General features: G+C 38.5%; 1 protein-coding gene across 4 annotated transcripts; it reads left to right on the top strand.

Moving 5' to 3' along the window:
- Window positions 1-11039: 11039 nt before the first annotated feature.
- LOC102683343 (potassium voltage-gated channel subfamily E member 2) lies at window positions 11040-15142 on the top strand. Of its 4 annotated transcripts, XM_069179123.1 has the most exons (5): window positions 11040-11160; window positions 11591-11682; window positions 13693-13776; window positions 14030-14175; window positions 14447-15142. In XM_069179123.1, exon 5 carries the CDS (start codon window positions 14461-14463, stop codon window positions 14815-14817), a length of 357 nt encoding a protein of 118 aa, XP_069035224.1. In that variant the 5' UTR covers window positions 11040-11160; window positions 11591-11682; window positions 13693-13776; window positions 14030-14175; window positions 14447-14460; the 3' UTR covers window positions 14818-15142. The 4 variants fall into 4 exon arrangements, with proteins under 4 accessions (XP_069035224.1, XP_015219204.1, XP_015219203.1 ...); XM_015363718.2 differs by lacking the exon at window positions 13693-13776 and having other exon boundaries at window positions 11591-11666; XM_015363717.2 differs by lacking the exon at window positions 13693-13776.
- Window positions 15143-17047: the final 1905 nt, after the last annotated feature.

The raw sequence follows: 17047 nt of genomic DNA, 5'->3' as shown, positions 1-17047 counted from the left end.
TGTTCAGCCTGTCTTTCTTGACTGGTTATCAATGGCCTATCCAACAATTTCCTAAGGAACCCCACTATCACTAGATACCACAACACTTATACTGTATTCAGTACCAGTCAGCACACAGAGCTGGATGTACAGTATGTAGCAGTCAGCACACAGTCAGCTGGAATTCCTGTTGCACTGCAGCAATAAACCAGGAATAGGACATGGTTTAACAATTCTAGTTGGTACTTATAAGAAATGCTAAAGGGAAAGAAATACATATTTAACATTGGCAGCCTTATATACTGTATAAACAGTGCAAAACAAAGACTTAAGCCTTCACACATGGCCAGTAGAACTATTTAGAATGACAAAAACTCTTTCCACATGTTTCTGCCTGTTAGCTGCTGGTATTATACAGTCTGTAAAGGGTACTTAATGAAGTGCTGTCATTGGTCGAAACAGTATATTTTCGATTAATTCTCTTCATCCAGGCACTCGAGCCCACTTTATCAGTGCATGTATTATTATCATGCTCGAAGATATATAAAAGTGTGTTCTTTGAATAAAAAATGTAGAAAATATAAAAAATAACTTTGACTAAGTCTTATTAAACACAGAATTGAAGGGTGGATTTCTTGACATGAGAAACACATTTTTTTACTGCCAGTAACTCAACCTGACATTGAGTTACTTTGACTCTCAGTAACCTCAGCAGTAGGCTACCATAATGCTCCAGGTAAGATAAAAATGAAGCACTGTGTTTTTGCTTCAGAAACACAGTGCTTTGAGATCTCATTTTTTTAGCCCAGTCCAGCCCAGTCATCTCATTGACCATGTGAACTTTCCCTGCCCTCTTCTTCTGTACTACTAATTTTAAAAGACATTCTAGTTATTAAATGACAAGTAAAGACGATTTTTCTATTTCTCAGTTATAATTCCTCTGGTGCTTTATACCAGGATATATCAATTCCCAAATGCTATCCTCTGCATGCCCGATTCCTCTGCTGTGCACTCAAGGATACCCAGATTTCATCTGCTTAATTGAACTAATAATCAGAATAATGAGAGTTTTGCTTTTTTAGATCTTTATGTAAGGCTACAGTAACCATGGTGTGTAGTAAATATGCCCATGGCCTGAAGTCTGCAATGTTTAAGGATCTGAAAACCTAATTAAGCTCACAATTAGTACAGTCCAGGTCTGACTAACAGTGAGATAAAAAAAAAGCTTTGAAAAATGTCTTTGTTGTTTATCAGCTTGATCTAACACTGAAAATATTAGAGGAATCTAACCTTTCAGTGAGGTAAAATTACTCAAAGAAAAAAATCATTTTTTTCGTTACTTAGGGTGACAATCGTTCTGGACGGCAGTGTAAGTCCCTGGGATCTCACTGACAATAAAACGCAGAAGACATTGAGGTTGCCAGAATCAGGGACAGGACACAGAAGATGTAGTAGAGCAGAGGAGGCAATGGAAAGTACACATGGTCAATGAGATGACTAGCTAGGAGGGGCTTCTCCTAAAGTATTACCGATCATTGGATAGATTGAAAAGAATTTCCTGAAACACTTGTTCATAGAGAAGCGGTAAATAATAAAGGGAGTTTTCCCAAACCTTTCATTGTATGTAACATATTAATTGGGACTGTGTGCAAATTAAGTGGTAACCTTCAACTGATATGGTTATAATGTGCAGTTACGGACAGGGCCGCAGAATGAGGAAGGTAGGACGTTTATGCAGAGTTAATCAACATGCAGCTAGACAGGTGAAGAATGGACAGGAAGGACGCAGACAGTTGTAAATAAGAGAGGGGGGGACATGCTATGGTATTTGTAGATTTTTGGAATAGGATTTCATGGAAGATTACATGTTAGATCAGGAGAGGTGAAGGAGAACTAACTGTTATGGTTTTCATTAACATAACCTTAATGAAAAACTATTGAAATGGTACATTTCATGGGTGTGCAGTTTCAGTTCTCTACTTCTAAACGAAAAAAGGTAAGGACTGTCAGATTTTAAAAATGATTAAAACCATTTTAACCATATTAAAAACCATTTCTCTATGAACAAGTGTTTCAGTACTAATAAACATGAACTAATGCCTTGAACAGCTGTCAGATTATTATTTTAAAACAGCAGAAATTCTGAGTCAAAACATTGAAAACAAAAAAGCTCTTTCTTCAAAAAAGGAAAATATGGTAGTTTTACATTAGAAAAACAGCAATTACATTAAAATATGTGTCTTTAGGGAAACATAAACTGCACATACTGTTTAGAGAAAAGAGGTTTTTAAAAAGTGATGTTTTCATCAGATCCAAATGATCTCTGTGATGACAGACTGAGAGCGTACAGGAAAACCACTGCAGAGCACAGTTTGGTCCCTCTGTGGATTGAAATCACAACCCAGATTCTATTCTTTCACCTGATCCAAGAGGGTAACCAGCTTATGCCAGTACACTGTTGAATAAACTCTTGGTTAACTGACTGAGCTATCTGTCTTCTTGAAGGGACCAGCTAAAATCCCACACCCAGAGACCTTGAAAGCCTCAGCTTGTACTTGGCCTTCAAGGCCTGGTACTGAGGAATCATGCTACAGTTCTCCTCTGACCTCCCCATTGAACTGGATTGAACTATATTATTTGTGTTGTGCCTGAAAGATAAGGGTTCTTATGACTGTTCTCATAATCTTGGTTCTGATGCAATTACACTTGGGAATATCTTGTTCCAGACATCAGCCTCAGCCCCTTTTGAACAAGATGGGATTCCAAAACATTTTCTGTTGTGAACAGACACTTCAGAATTTCTTTTTATTTGTTAATGTGTTTGCCCAGCATGGCATCAGCTGAGACAATGGCATCCAAATAACAAATGTGGATCAAATGGTCTCCTTTCTGCCCCAGGTCTTTCTTGACATCTCTGAAATATTAGAGTTTTAATTTGCACATTGATATAATAAAACAAGGCTATATATCTTCTTACAGTTGAGCCTGACCAAAACGTTGAGACACAAAGGAGAAATCCTAATTTTGAACTAGAACAGCAACTGCTTTTTCATTCATTCATTTCGTCTAATTATGAACTCGCATTAAAACCATATGTATTCTTTCTAACACACATGAAAAAGATTTCAAAATCCCGAGCAATATTTGGTTGTGTTTGTTCCTGGTAACAAACATTTTTGTTCTTTAATTGCTACAGATTGTGTGCAGAGAGATTTGCAAACTGCTGGTTTTCCAGGTCTTCAGTCTTGACCGTTTGGGGAGTGGCAGCATTTCCAGAACTGTAGATCTAGGACTAGGTAGGTAAACAACGGGTTACCATCTAACATGATGTCACCTGGAAAGAATGTCACTGTATTTGCCTTGGGGAAGGGTGTAAAATTGCATCCATGCCCACTGTCATTCAAACACATCACAAAGAAATCCTGAAAATGTTTTTAGGTTGTTGCCCATGAGCTGATTCAATGAAGCCGTAATTTGGGTGAACAGGTGCCCTGAGAGACACAACCGAGGACACACACGTGATTTTTTTTTTAACTTGGAAGTGCCATTTGTTAACTTGGCTGGCTGCTCTGGCACCTGAACAACTGTGAGGAGGAGGAAGACTGCCAACCATTAAAGTCTCATTAAAATTGAAAATGCATTTCACCTAGACGGTGGTGCTATTACTTGATTCGGAAAGCCTAATCTGTGATCCTTCATTTTCCAGAAAGCGATGAGGAAATACTTACCATCCTTCATCACCTGACCAACTGGAGGAATGATAAAACCAGTTGTAGCCATGCCTGACCTTCTTGGCAGCGGGAACCAGGTGTTTTGCCACCACTGAAGATCTATTTATGGTGGTGATTGATGTCATTGGTCTATGTTTATTTGAAGGGGCAGAGCTCTAGGTTTAAAAGAGTGCACATGTGTGAATGTTTACTAGTATAAGGAATAAGTAAACCTAGGTGGGTAGCTGCGTCAGCATGCGTAGGCTGCAAAGGAACAAGTAATAGGTTTATTCCATGCTGAAAAAAAGAAGACAGAGAACACAACGTTTCGGCCATGGAGCCTTCCTCACACCTGAAGAAGGTTCCACTGCCGAAATGTTGTGTTTTCTCTCTTCTTTTTTTCAGCATGGAATAAACCTATTACTTGTTCATAAGTAAACCTAGATGATGTCAGTGAAGCTACAGTGTGACTGTTTGATTTGCAAAGTTTTGTTTGGGGCTGATTTGGTGTAAATTATGTATGCATTCATTTTTTTAACTATTTAAACCTCCCTGCATTGTATCTCCCTTTATCACACTAATGTGTCTCATTTCCTTGTTGTTAATATTTTGCTTGTTTTTTTGTGATTTACCCTTTGTCATGCCCTCTACTGCAATCTTTTGCTCAGATGGTGATATGGTAGCCTTCAGACCAGTGGGTGCAGTAAGAGATATCTCAAATTTAATATCCAAACTGTACAATTTGGATAAAAAACAGAGAAAGATGGAGTTTATACTGTATGCAGGTATTCATCAGTAACATCAAAAATATTTAAAGCATTCATTACTGTAGAGTCTCAAGGCAAAATGTCAAAGTAATAAATTTCACCTTCATCAGAAACAATTGTTTAACATTATCAAGAAAAGGTGGGTAGCAGCGTCGGCATGCGTAGGCTGCAAAGGAACAAGTAATAGGTTTATTCCATGTTGAAAAAAAGAAGAGAGAAAACACAATGTTTCGGCCATGGAGCCTTCCGCACACCTGAAGAAGGTTCCACGGCCGAAATGTTGTGTTTTCTCTCTTCTTTTTTTCAACATGGAATAAACCTATTACTTGTTCCTCATTATCTAGAAAAGAAAAAGGGTCAATGACCAAGTACAGTTCAAACCAAGAATCTCCTCCAATTTTACTTGAAGCTGCATTTGAATTTTGGTAACAGTGTGGTATCAAAATGTCAACAGTGGGCATTTGAAGATTCATCACAAAATACTTTTAGCTTTTTTTTAAAAAAGTAAATTCTTCGGCTGAAGGTTTAAACACATGACATAAACCTACCATATCACAAAAAATGTTTCTTAAAGCTATAGAAGCCACAGAACGGGCATTTTCATTCATCCATATCTGTGCCAAGAAATACCTTAAATTAACTGATGTCCAAGGATCTGACCAGGAGATTAGAAAAATCTGGTTAACATGTTGAAAGGACAGGCTGAAATGTAAGCATTTTTTTAACCTGAAGTCTCCCTAGTTTATCACACTGACTGAAGTATAGAAATCTGTTTTGTCCACTGAAGAAAGGGAAGGCTGTCACTGAGTAATATAAAACACATTTAGAAACATCTAGTTGTTTCAAGTGAGACTCCTGTATCATGACAATATATTTTTGTAAGAAATCCAGACAGCTAACACATACTGTATGTTATAAGAAAAAAACAGTTTTACACCTGAGACCACCTACTGTACAAAGTTAAAGACAAATGTATTCAATTAATACTGTTTATAGAACAGCTGCTATTTGAGAAAAGAGAGATAAAATAACAGTGATAGAAATTATATCCTTAACCTTGCTCCTTAACAGTTTACCACCCCTTCCTGAACAACAAAGAAGGGACCCCAACTAATAATAACTTCTCCCTTCCTCTCTTTTGTTGAATCTTACTTTTTTGTTGATACTTACTTTATACTTTCATGACATCTTCATAACAAGTCAAAACACCAATTTCCACCCCACTTGCTGTTTCAGGAATACAAATAACAAGAATTTTATGTGAAACAAAAAATATATATAACAAAATAACAAAAAAATATACTGATACACTGCTTGTGGCAGGCCAGCAACTGTGAGCATATTAGTTTCAGCTGACCTGCCACTAGAGTTTGTTCAGGCCTCTATCACCTGCATATAGGTACATGTGTGGTGAATTACTTAGTTAATTGGATAATTGATGAAGCTGAGAGTCATGTAGGCTGTGACTGGTATAGAACTTGGTTTAAATAAATTCTCATTTGCATTCACATGATGGTTTTCCTTCCATCATGGCTAGTCCATGTGCTCAGTGAGCTGAGGTAGGCCTGTCACACACCTCCTCAGTTTTGTAATCAACCGACAGAGAGAAAGAAAAAAAAACAGGTCTCAAAAACATGTTAAACTACATGTCTGGCAAAAGAGAAAAACACATCTAGGCAAATTCAAGGGTTTCACCCTGAATGACAAGGTATAGGTAAAAATGTGCTGACATCCCTATCTCTGGTTCTATGTAATGTCAAAACATCGGTGTCCTTGAAAATAGGAATATTATTATGTAATTTGTCAAAGTGAGCCCTTCAGATTTTCTTTCTGCATTACAGTAAACATGCTGTCTGCCCACGTGGACTATCAGAAAAGACTGGATGCTCCAGTACTTACAGCGATTTTCCCACTGCCACAAATGTGCATGTCTGCTGGACCTTTGCTATAAAAACAGCACAGATCTCCCTGTTGAGCAATGGGGTGAGATTGCTTGTTTTCTTTCAAAAGCAAATGTCTATCTGTATACTGGAGAAGTTTGAAAATCAATACTCAGGGCCTGTTGCCACCTCTTGAAGAGTGACCTCCACATATTCTGTCTGCCCCTTCCATACACCAGGCCTGCTATGCAAAGCTTGGAAACCCCATAGGGTTTGTTTGCTTCACAGTATCTGGCTGGATCGTCACATTGCCTAACCTTTGGCAGACCTATTATGTGGATGTTGTTGTTTCCAGAGCAGTTCTCCAGCTCCCCCACCTTGTGTTCAGAGGTTTCCAAATACAGAGTATGAGCATTCCGAAATTTCTTCTGTACCCTCTGTTCACTCAAGATCAGGTACAGATCAAAATAGTTGGCACGTGATGTTATAGTCCTGGCCTATTGAGCCTTTGAGTTCACCACAAGCACCTCAGTCCTAAGCATCTCCTGCTTCCCAAGCTCTTCCTGGAAAGGGAACAAGCTGGCAGAAAGTGTTTTGAGTGCAACTCAAATGCGAGAAAAGACTGGGGGGAAAAACACATGGGGTGGTGGGTCATGCGAGATCCAGCACCAAGCTAACATCCTGGCATCCCCACCTACCAAGCAGATCCTGACATGAAAAGCATATGAATGGTTATAACTGAGAGAAGGCCATTCAGCCTATCTGTCTCGTTTGAAAAGTGTGACAATACTTTTGCCAATTGAACTGGGCCTCCCTAATGGTAAACAAGAAGACTATCACTTGACCATCAAAACCCTGCTTATAAGGTTAACAACAACTCAACAAAACATGACAGCAACACTACAGACACTTGCTGTTCTTAACATTCTTTGTCATTATACAGTAGTTAGGGACTAGTACATTTCAGAGGAGTACATAGTGTTTTGGACTCTTACCTGGAAGGTTGTCTAGTTAAATGCTCATCGGGTTTAAACCTGTTGTACCCTCGACTGAGGTACTTCATTCCACTGCTCCACTAACAAGTCCTGCTGCATAAACAGTAAGTCACGTCAGATAAAATGTGAAACAAACAAACCAGTAATAATAAACAGCATGTAAGTCCAGCACTAGTCAACACATTGGATATGGTTTGATTCTAAAAACACACCTTGTACTAGGAGGCAGTTATGCCCATCAATGTCTGCATTCAAAGCAGAGCAGATATAATTCTAATGCAATAGCTACTGTAAACATCTAATATAATGCAGTTGCAGGTGAATATACTCTAATTCTGAGTGAAATGGAAATTTCACCAAACCTGAAATTATTAACATATCTCCAGAATGTTGAGAAACAAATTTAAAAAAATCATTTATCCTGGGAATTTGTCAGCTGAAAGCCTCAACACTGAGCTATGATTTAATTTGATAAAAAGTAAAAATAATGAAAAAAACATGGCAAACATTTCAAAAAGTATATAAATGCCAAAAGAACCTTTTAATCATCATCTTATTTAATACAATGCCTTTCATGATACTGGCTTAATTTAGAGTAGAACAAAAGCAACAGCAAACTATTACAAATATGTGCTTTTCTATGTAGGCAAATGTTTTCACAGCACTTCATCAATCAATCAAAGAATTCCTTTGAACTACTTTGACTGTAGTTGTCATGAAAAGAAGTGCTCTTCTTCCCGGACTCCCTCATAGACTGCTGGAGTCCAGTCAAAAAAGGAGGATGTTTGGCATGGCGTGGGCAGACAGATGTGAAAGAATCTCTTGCCAGATTTGTGGAATTGAGTCCAGTCAAATGCGAAAACCTGGAAGGAGTGGACTTGTGCACCAGACCCCAGATGAGGAGATAACTGCCAAAACCAAGAAACAAGACAATTTCTTCGCATATTTGTGCCCAGTGTGATCCAAATATCGCGGAAATACAAAATGTTTCTTGCCTGATGTTTTGAAAAGATTATGGTTAATTTATATATAAATACAGTAACTTATTCCTAAGAATTCTATACTTCATATGTTATAAAGATAATATCTAATAATTTAACATTTAGGATCCTTTGGAAGATAGTATATGTTAAGTTCACCCGCTCTTTCACAATATGTCTCTTTTAAATCATCCACAGCTTAAGCTGTAAGAGTTGGGATGTAGTGGTCCAATTAGACCCTACTTGGATGAAATTTATAATTCTCCAAAAGCACTCTTCCACCTTAAGGAGAGGGTAATAGGCCATGGTCATCTGAGAGGTTGCAGCTGTCTCTATGTACTGCTGTGGCCACAGACAGCTGTGGAGCTCCCTAGATAAACACACTCCCTGCAGTAGTCACTAAGGTAGCACCCTGAGGAGCTGACTGTGGGGGAGAGAGCGGAGAAGACTTTGTTTTTTTCTGTATGGAAACTTAAAGTGCGTTGAAGCACAACAGTAGTTTTCTTTTGCTACAAACCTTGTGATTTGGTTTCTTTTAACCTGCCTACAACAGGGAAAAATGTGCTAGATTCTGGACCCTTAGGAGCAGAGTTAACAACACCTGATCTAAAGCAATCCGTTGATTAATTTGCTAATGTGTTGGATGTAGTAATCAACAGATAGGAACCCTAAGTAATTATATTTTTTCTAGTAATTATAGTAGTTTACATCCAGTTATACTATAATAATCTCCTGCAATAATATCAGTGATTTGTGTCTGATGTTACTGTTAATACAGTAACCATGTATGTTCTGTTTGTAGTGGAAACAAAGGTGGGGCTTAATTATATGTATGGCATAAATAAGAAACTAATCTATAATACAACAGGGAAACAGAGTCTCTTGGAATTCTCTACCGAATGGCAATTATCTCTAGTCATAATAAAAGTACACATTTTTTTCATCACATCACTTCCGTTAGCTGTGGATTATTGAAATATCCATTGCAGTTTATCACAGGTCACAAACAGACACAAACACGCACACACTCACGCTAGCGTCAATGTTACAGAAGCCAATTAACCTACCAGAATGTCTGTAGACAATGGCACGAGACTGGAGCACCCGCAGGAACCCCGAACCCAGGGCCCCAGAACTAACCACTGCACTACCCAACGTTTTTTAACATTTTAAGAGCAATTATATACAGAACAAAATAAAAACTACATCAAGTACATATAAGAAGCATAATGAATTAGTGTTCAATTTAACAATAGAATTCCAAATAGATTCCTATGCAAAGTAGTCGAATTCTGAGAGAATCTTTATCATGTCAAAATGCGTAGAAAAGTCTTGATTAGCTCTGTTTTGCCATCTAGTGGAAGCTGTTGGTCATTAATGGAGTCTCTCAACAACGTCAGTGGTCTTCTACTGCAGTGATGGCCACTGAGAATCACAGCCCAGCAGGTTTTTCTAATTGTGTCTCGCTCCTCCATTGCTTAAAGGTTTGTAAATGAAAAAATATCATCATAAGCCCTGAGTCTGGAGGTAGTATCCAGTACAACCACTGGCTGTACTGTGAGCAAACAGGATTTGCTGGTCCTTAACAGCTCAGGTGTTTCTGATTTTTGTCTGACTTGTGTTCTCCTTTTCTTAATGCAATCATTTATGGGATGTTTTTGTTAGTTAAGGAATTAAAAATAATCAGGTCATTAGACTTTATGAAGCCATCAATGTAAAATAAGTCCAGGTGAAAATGGCTGTGGTTAAATTAAAGCTCTCTTTTTATGGCTTGTAATGAAGATTACAATGTAACACAGAGGATCAGCCAAGGAGAGCAGACTGAATTTAATCCAATTTCTTAAACTACTGCACTTTTTCATATTCATAGTTTAATCCCTTAAAGACAGATTTCTGGTGTAAATTGCCTGCAGTGTAATCTGAATAGAATTCATTATAGAACTGAATTAATGGAAATGGCATGTGTTCCTTCTATAGACAGACCCTAACTTAATGACACAATACAGATAATAATTGGAGAAAGTATAATAGCTTTAAACATCAAGTGATACTACTCAAGAAAAGGATTAGGTGTGGTAATCAATTATAGTCAATTTTATGTCCCACAGCTAACAGATAATACAGATAAACATTCTGACAAAGAATGTGTGTCCAAAGTCAGTATACATATGGCCCAGTAGTGACCTGACTTTAGTTCATCCGGGTCTCCATGACCAAGAGGTTATGGAAAATGGGTGGAAGGCTGTAGTAAGTAGCTTTTGTTTTACAAGGAATCTTTCCAGTGTGTCTCCAACCCACACATTCATATGTTGCCGTAAATAATTTTATGACATTTAAGATGGAAATAGAAAGACAGCTTGGGGCTGTCTTTATTGCTGAGTCAGTACATAGATTTAGTTTGGAATTTCTTAAATTATTTTAGTAACTTAAGAAAATCAATTCCGCTTAGATCATTCAATATCTGTTGCAGCACCACACTTTTTTCTGTTCAAAGCAATGCATTTCATGCTCAGCGAGTCAGCTGAACAGAGATCCTACAGACAACCTTGAAAAATGCATTGGTGCCAATTTTGCTTTATACAAAGTTACTAACTCCCTCCCTAGCCCAGACGAGGAGGTGGGGGTGATGGAGAGGAAGAATTCAGAGTCAGATAACACTACTTTTTATCGTTCTATTTGGTATTTGAACAAACACAAGATTAAATTAAATACCAAAAAAAACAGAACAAATAATCTGAGGGGAGTGTTTTTTCTAACGTTTTTCGGTAACTGGTCAAAGAATAACTACTCATTTTACACCAAGTCTTCAAGGCAGACTGGCTGTGATTCCTGGTTCTTTCACTGACAGAGTAAGTTGAATAACAGATATTTTCAATAAATACTTCTGAGTGCTATATTCAGCGTTCGGCTGGGAAAGAACAGCTCACAGTCAGTGACACTTACAGGCGACCTATATCGAAATTCGGTGTCTGAAGTTTGGGATAATATCTCTTGATGTCTTTGAACTTAAAAAATACAACTTAGTGAAGTCTGCACTGTCTATGCTCTAATATTGTATTTGCAGAGTGGTTTCACCTTTCAAACAAATTGTTTTTGTCAGTGAAATATAAAATCAGAGATTGCACAGTCCTATTTAAATGCAATAAATGGAAAAAAGTGAGTGTTGCACTAAAACAGCAGTCAGAACTTTAATACTAAAAAGTACGACTAATATTTCCTGAATCATTGTACTGCATGTGCTTAAAAACAGTTAATTTTTATGTCTTTATCCTCTTTCAGTTTCTTCTGAAACAAAAGACAAGAAGCAAACAATAACGGTTTACAGTCATTCCTCAGTGACTGTAACTACCTCAAGGTCAGGCTTTTGTGTGGTAAGGTGCTTTCAGTGCTTCAGTGGTATGGCAGTATTTACAGACTGGATACAGATCCAGTTAATTATAAACTTGGAAACCTACTGTGTACAAATGTATTTCCATCCCAGAAAACATGACCATAAAATTAAATAAAAAGAGTATATGTGGAAATAATAGCTACAAATTTCATATTCAGGGATTATTCAGGAATTTGCTAGATGTATGTCCTGATTTCTGAAGGCATGCAAGTAACTGGTAATATTGTTAAGATTTATAATGAATGGTGACTGAATTGCCCATTATTTTAAACAGACACCTGGAGAGTTGGTTATTTACCTCTAAAGGTTGAGAACACATGAGACGTTGATGGGTTTTCTGTTCAGTTAAGAGAATGCTGTTTTCTTTAGGGATGAAGAGTTGTAAGATTGTTCCCAAATAATCTCTGGGCTAATTAATATATCAAGTCACTTGCTAAATTAATCACAGTGAAATTGTTTGAAGTCTACTAAAACCATTAGTCTACCTTGTCGCCGAGTGCCCCTAGACTGGTACTGAAGGGGTGTGTTAACAACAGGGCTGCTACTAGGGGCCACCAAAGTGGCTTTTTAACATATTCTGTCTTGAGTTCATTGATTGTTTTCCTGTTGAATGATTGTATTTTTGAAATAACTAGGGGGCTTGTATTAAAATGGTGTGTTTTTAGAGTTCCTGGTCCCTATTGGAAGCCTGTCTATATCATTGACTTGTATTTGTATTGAAGTTTAACCATGTCCCTCTGTTTGAAGACAGGGCTCAAGAGTGCTTTAAGAAAATCATGTGTTAATTTGTTTTCGGTATCATCTTTATCATCTTTTTGTGGGTGTTTCTTACTAAAAAGCTTCTGTAACTGGTATTATAAATAAAAAGTTACTACTGCTGAGAGGTTGAAGTGGACCTCCTAAATAGACACCTGTAAAGAGAATAATAATACAATGCAACCTATGAACTTCATGCATGTCTGTTAAGTTGTCATTCTGATGTTGATTAAGCAATAATGTAAATAGCAAAGGCATTGGCTCACCTTTTTTCTTGTATTCTAGTTTGAATGTACTTTTAAACCCCTTTGGTTTCTCTGCATTCCCAGGGATGTATGAATTATTATAATTCCTCACAAAGCTGTTTTTGAAAGCTTGATGCAACATAATGTTTTTGTCTTCATCTGTGAAAATAGCTTTTCTAAGATTTTTAACAGGAATGGTTCTCTAGCACAGGAAAGAGGAGTCTACAGATATCACAAACAGTTTGTGCATGACATAAAATACAGGATATAGACTAAGTCTGGAAAGGCTATGATTTAAAAGATATTTAAACAGTATGTGTACATTAGCTTGACTGTATCCTGAATGAGCTTAGTCATGAATTATTAATTCACAAGTTCAAAGTTAACACAGTGAGCACAAATCCTAAGACAATGAATACTTAGCAGTGATGGTGGAGCAGCAACACACACTGTCCAGAATCTGTACAGGAGTGTGAGGATTGCCTTGTACTGTTTCTAGTGCTGCCACCAGAAGGTCCCCTAATGTCATTTTTGCAACCCCTGGGAAGATAAAAAAAATAGGAGTGCCCTTCTGATGGTGAGTGGGAGTCTTGACCGGGTGACTTAGATGGACATCACTTGGTACTCAGGTTTGTCTGTAGGTCTACACATCCCCTCGAGCGGACCAAAACTAACAAGCTCCTCACTAGTCACATAACAGAAGCTCTTCCAGCTTTTTAGCCAGGAAACTCCAGCGGAACCTTGGAAGCCACAGCTTCCTGGCTTTAAATGTCACCCAACCAATTGTCTTCCACCAGATGGTCAGGTGGCCAAGGACTGCAGATCAGTCCACATTGACTTCTGCTGAATGTAGTTCCTAAGAGTCTCCGCCACCAACTGCCCTCTCATACTGTATAAACTTGTTCACTGCTTCACGATATAATGTATACTTTATTTGCTGATGTGTGGTGAGCGTTCTGGTGCATTATGGCTGCCGTTGCATCATCCAGGTGGATGCTGCACATTGGTGGTGGTGGAGGGGAGTCCCCATTACCTGTAAAGCACTTTGAGTGGAGTGTCCAGAAAAGCGCTATGTAAGTGTAAGCAATTATTAATTATTAAATTGGCAATCCTGTCCAGGGAGTATTCCACCTTGAGTCCAGTGCTTCCTGTGACAGGCACTGGGCCACCATGACCCTGAATTGGAAAAGTGGCAATTGAAAGCGATGTTAAGTGATGTGATGACGATATATACTTTAAATTAAATGAAGAGATGTTTCCATTGCTCTGCATTCTGAAGAAGGCTCCACGGCCGAAATGTTGTGTTTTCTTTCTTCTTTTTTTCAGCACGGAATAAACCTATTACTTGTACCTGTAAAAGAAGAGTCTAGCTGGCTGTCGCAGAATTTTCCTTATCTGTGTATAAGCAGGACCACAGGTGGAGTAGCCCTGTTGTGAGGGCTGATTGGCCAGATTACACTATAAGTACGAAGGTGAGTTTAAATATCTATTTTTAACAACATCTCTCAGTTAATAATTTCAGTGTTTAGCTCAGCTCCTCAGTAGCTGCACTCTCCAGGTCTCTATTCTGCCTGAACCCTTGATTACCAAATTGCAGAACGTACTTTGCTCATCTTCACTTTGATCCCAGATGGATGAAACCTGTCAACCTAGGTCAGCCCTGTGGGAGCAGGGCCAGGCACCCCCATATTCAGCACAGATTCTATTGCTTTTGCATTCACATTCTCGATCACATGTTCCCAGTTCGGCCTCTGGCGATGGCAGCCATTGCCAACCTCACCAAGAGCCTGGAGGACTCCCTGACAAAGGTTCTGAACAGCTGGAGCAGGAATCAGACCCATGCTGCCAAGGCCCTGGACAAGATCTTGGCAGAGGAGAACTTCGACAACGTCATCTGGTACCTGATGGTGATGATCGGAATGTTCGCCTTCATTATCGTGGCCATCCTGGTGAGCACTGTGAAGTCCAAGAGAAGGGAGCACTCCGACGACCCTTACCACAAATATATCGAGGAGGACTGGACAGCCAAGGTGAAGAGCCAGATTCTGATCATCGATAACTACGTGCACAAGAACCCCAATGCAAAGTCCTATGAAGAATCCTATTCACACTGAACCTCTTGCATAAATAAAATAAGAGCAAAGAAAGAGAATCGATAGATACATGGAATGATTTACAGATCAGGAGTGCTGGTCGTGGAGAGCCAGAGTGTCCGCAGGTTCTCCAGGGCTTCTTAAATCAGCAGCACCTAAAAAAACTGGGAGTAGATATTCAATCAATTCAATTAAGAGAGTAACTAGCTGATCCAGGTCACTTAGAGCATAATTAGCATTAAAAAATACATCACTGTTATGGTAGATAATTTGTTCCTGTAACAAGCCTGTAACAAATGTAACAAGCTGGTTTCTGTTGCTGTTTGCATTAAAAATGTCTTACTAAGTTCTGGCATCCCAGCCATGCTTTTTGAAAAAACGTTTTTGTTTTTGCCAAATGAAGACACATATGCAAATTATTTCCAGCACGTATTTACTACGAATTGCTGTACCTGTTTTGCTGCTCATTAGAATGATCCATTGAAGGTTGTTCTATTCACCGTCTTGGAATCATGTGAACATTAACTTCAGAATGAGATCTATTTCATTGTTGATGTGGCTACCTTCAACATTAATTTCTGCCCACGGTCGTACTCTAGGATAGCTCAAAGACAAATGAAGCAGTGAAATAATGTGAAATACTGAAGTTGATAGCAAAGCATATACATAGTGCAGTATACAAAAAGAAGGAAACCATGTAAATTAAATCTAATGGAAAGTAACTATTAACACGTACTATACTTGCACTCAACACTATACTGTATTGAAGCTCACAAGGCATATACAGTACAGTAGGCAGTACTACTTTTACACCTCAAAACACCTGAAAAAACTATTACATTTGTTTAAATGGAGCACATCTTGAAAGAAAACTGTTGTCCATGCTGCATGTTTGACAGTTAAATGTTGAGAAGATACAAACGTACAATTTCATACATTTTGGACTTTTCATTCCCTGTTGTGTCACCAGGTGGCAGCCTTATCTTATTTGACATTGTGGCTGTACAGACCCCCCCCAGCCCTTGCGACACAGCTGCTGTGTCACTTCTTGTTTACAGCAGGGGTCGTGCTCCTGCACAGTTCAGCACCTGAGCAGCCCCAGGCATACAGAAGTCGCACGCTCTATGTGCCGTCTATACCCATGGTTACATCTCAACGGCTACCATAATGAGATGTCTTGTCTCAGATCTGTTTTTGCTCTTCCAGGGGATTTGAATATGCTGCTGTGCCAAACGCCTCTTCAGACTACAGCATGTTGTGGTTTGTTTGAGTTTGATCACATCACTGTTATTGTTCAGCGAGATGAAACACTGTTGAGTTTCTTTCAAACCCTTAAAGAACAGGGACGTTCGGTATGAATCGGTTTGCAGGCTCAGTCTTTTGCACCACTTAAACTCTCTTGGAGCAATGAAAAAAAGAGACATTAAAAATTTGGTGCCCCTTCTGCACTGAATTACAGTTTTTACAAGTGGTGAGAATCTGAAATAGTTCACCAGTTTTGGTTGAGTTCCAGTTCGTAGACAACTGTAAACAATTTTTAATTAACAATGAAACAGGTCGAACTTCATTTTAACAAAATAACTGGTGCTGTCACTTTTGAAATTTATGTTTTCTCAAAAGTATCACTGGTTACACTTTTACAATACTACTCCTATTCCTTTCTAAAAGCTCAGTGGCTCTCCTTCGCATTCGTGCTCTCTGATTGTCACCTCCAGTCATAGCCCTCTGAAGACTGGCAGTGCTCCAGTTTAAATCCAGCGTGCTGTTCCATGCGCAATAAAGTCAAAGGTTCAGAATATCAAACCCAAAACACACTTGCAAGGCATGTCCAGCAGTCTCTAGCGTTGGCATTGCATTCATTTTAAGTTAGCAAAAGTGAAACTAAAAAAAACATCCTTGAAATAAATAAATGGATGTTTCATGATGAATGAATAAAATGTAATTTAAAGCCCTTGGTTTTCAAAGCATTCAGTAATTGACGAAGCATGGTGCTTTTGTGAATGTGATGACAACTCTGCACCCCAGCTATGGACGTGTTCATTATTGCTTCTGTGACTCAAGTGTAACTGTCTTCTTCAAACAGGAAAACGCGATGAGGATCCCTCTACCCTCATGTGAGGTTGTTGAAAACCAGCCCTTTTACTAGGGCCTGATTGATTGGCTTAGCATCAGACTTCTTAATAACCATCTGAGACAATGCTAGAGCTGTAATGGAATAGAGATTGCTATCCAAAACTAATCAATTTTTCTC

Source organism: Lepisosteus oculatus, chromosome 15 (assembly GCF_040954835.1).
Source record: "Lepisosteus oculatus isolate fLepOcu1 chromosome 15, fLepOcu1.hap2, whole genome shotgun sequence".
NCBI lineage: Eukaryota > Metazoa > Chordata > Actinopteri > Semionotiformes > Lepisosteidae > Lepisosteus > Lepisosteus oculatus.
Note: the sequence above shows the minus strand (reverse complement) of the source record. Positions and strands in the feature narration are given on the sequence as shown.

Bases quoted from the DNA above. Each gene is read 5' to 3' on its own strand.
- LOC102683343 (XM_015363720.2), top strand. From the start codon at position 14,461: ATGGCAGCCATTGCCAACCTCACCAAGAGCCTGGAGGACTCCCTGACA.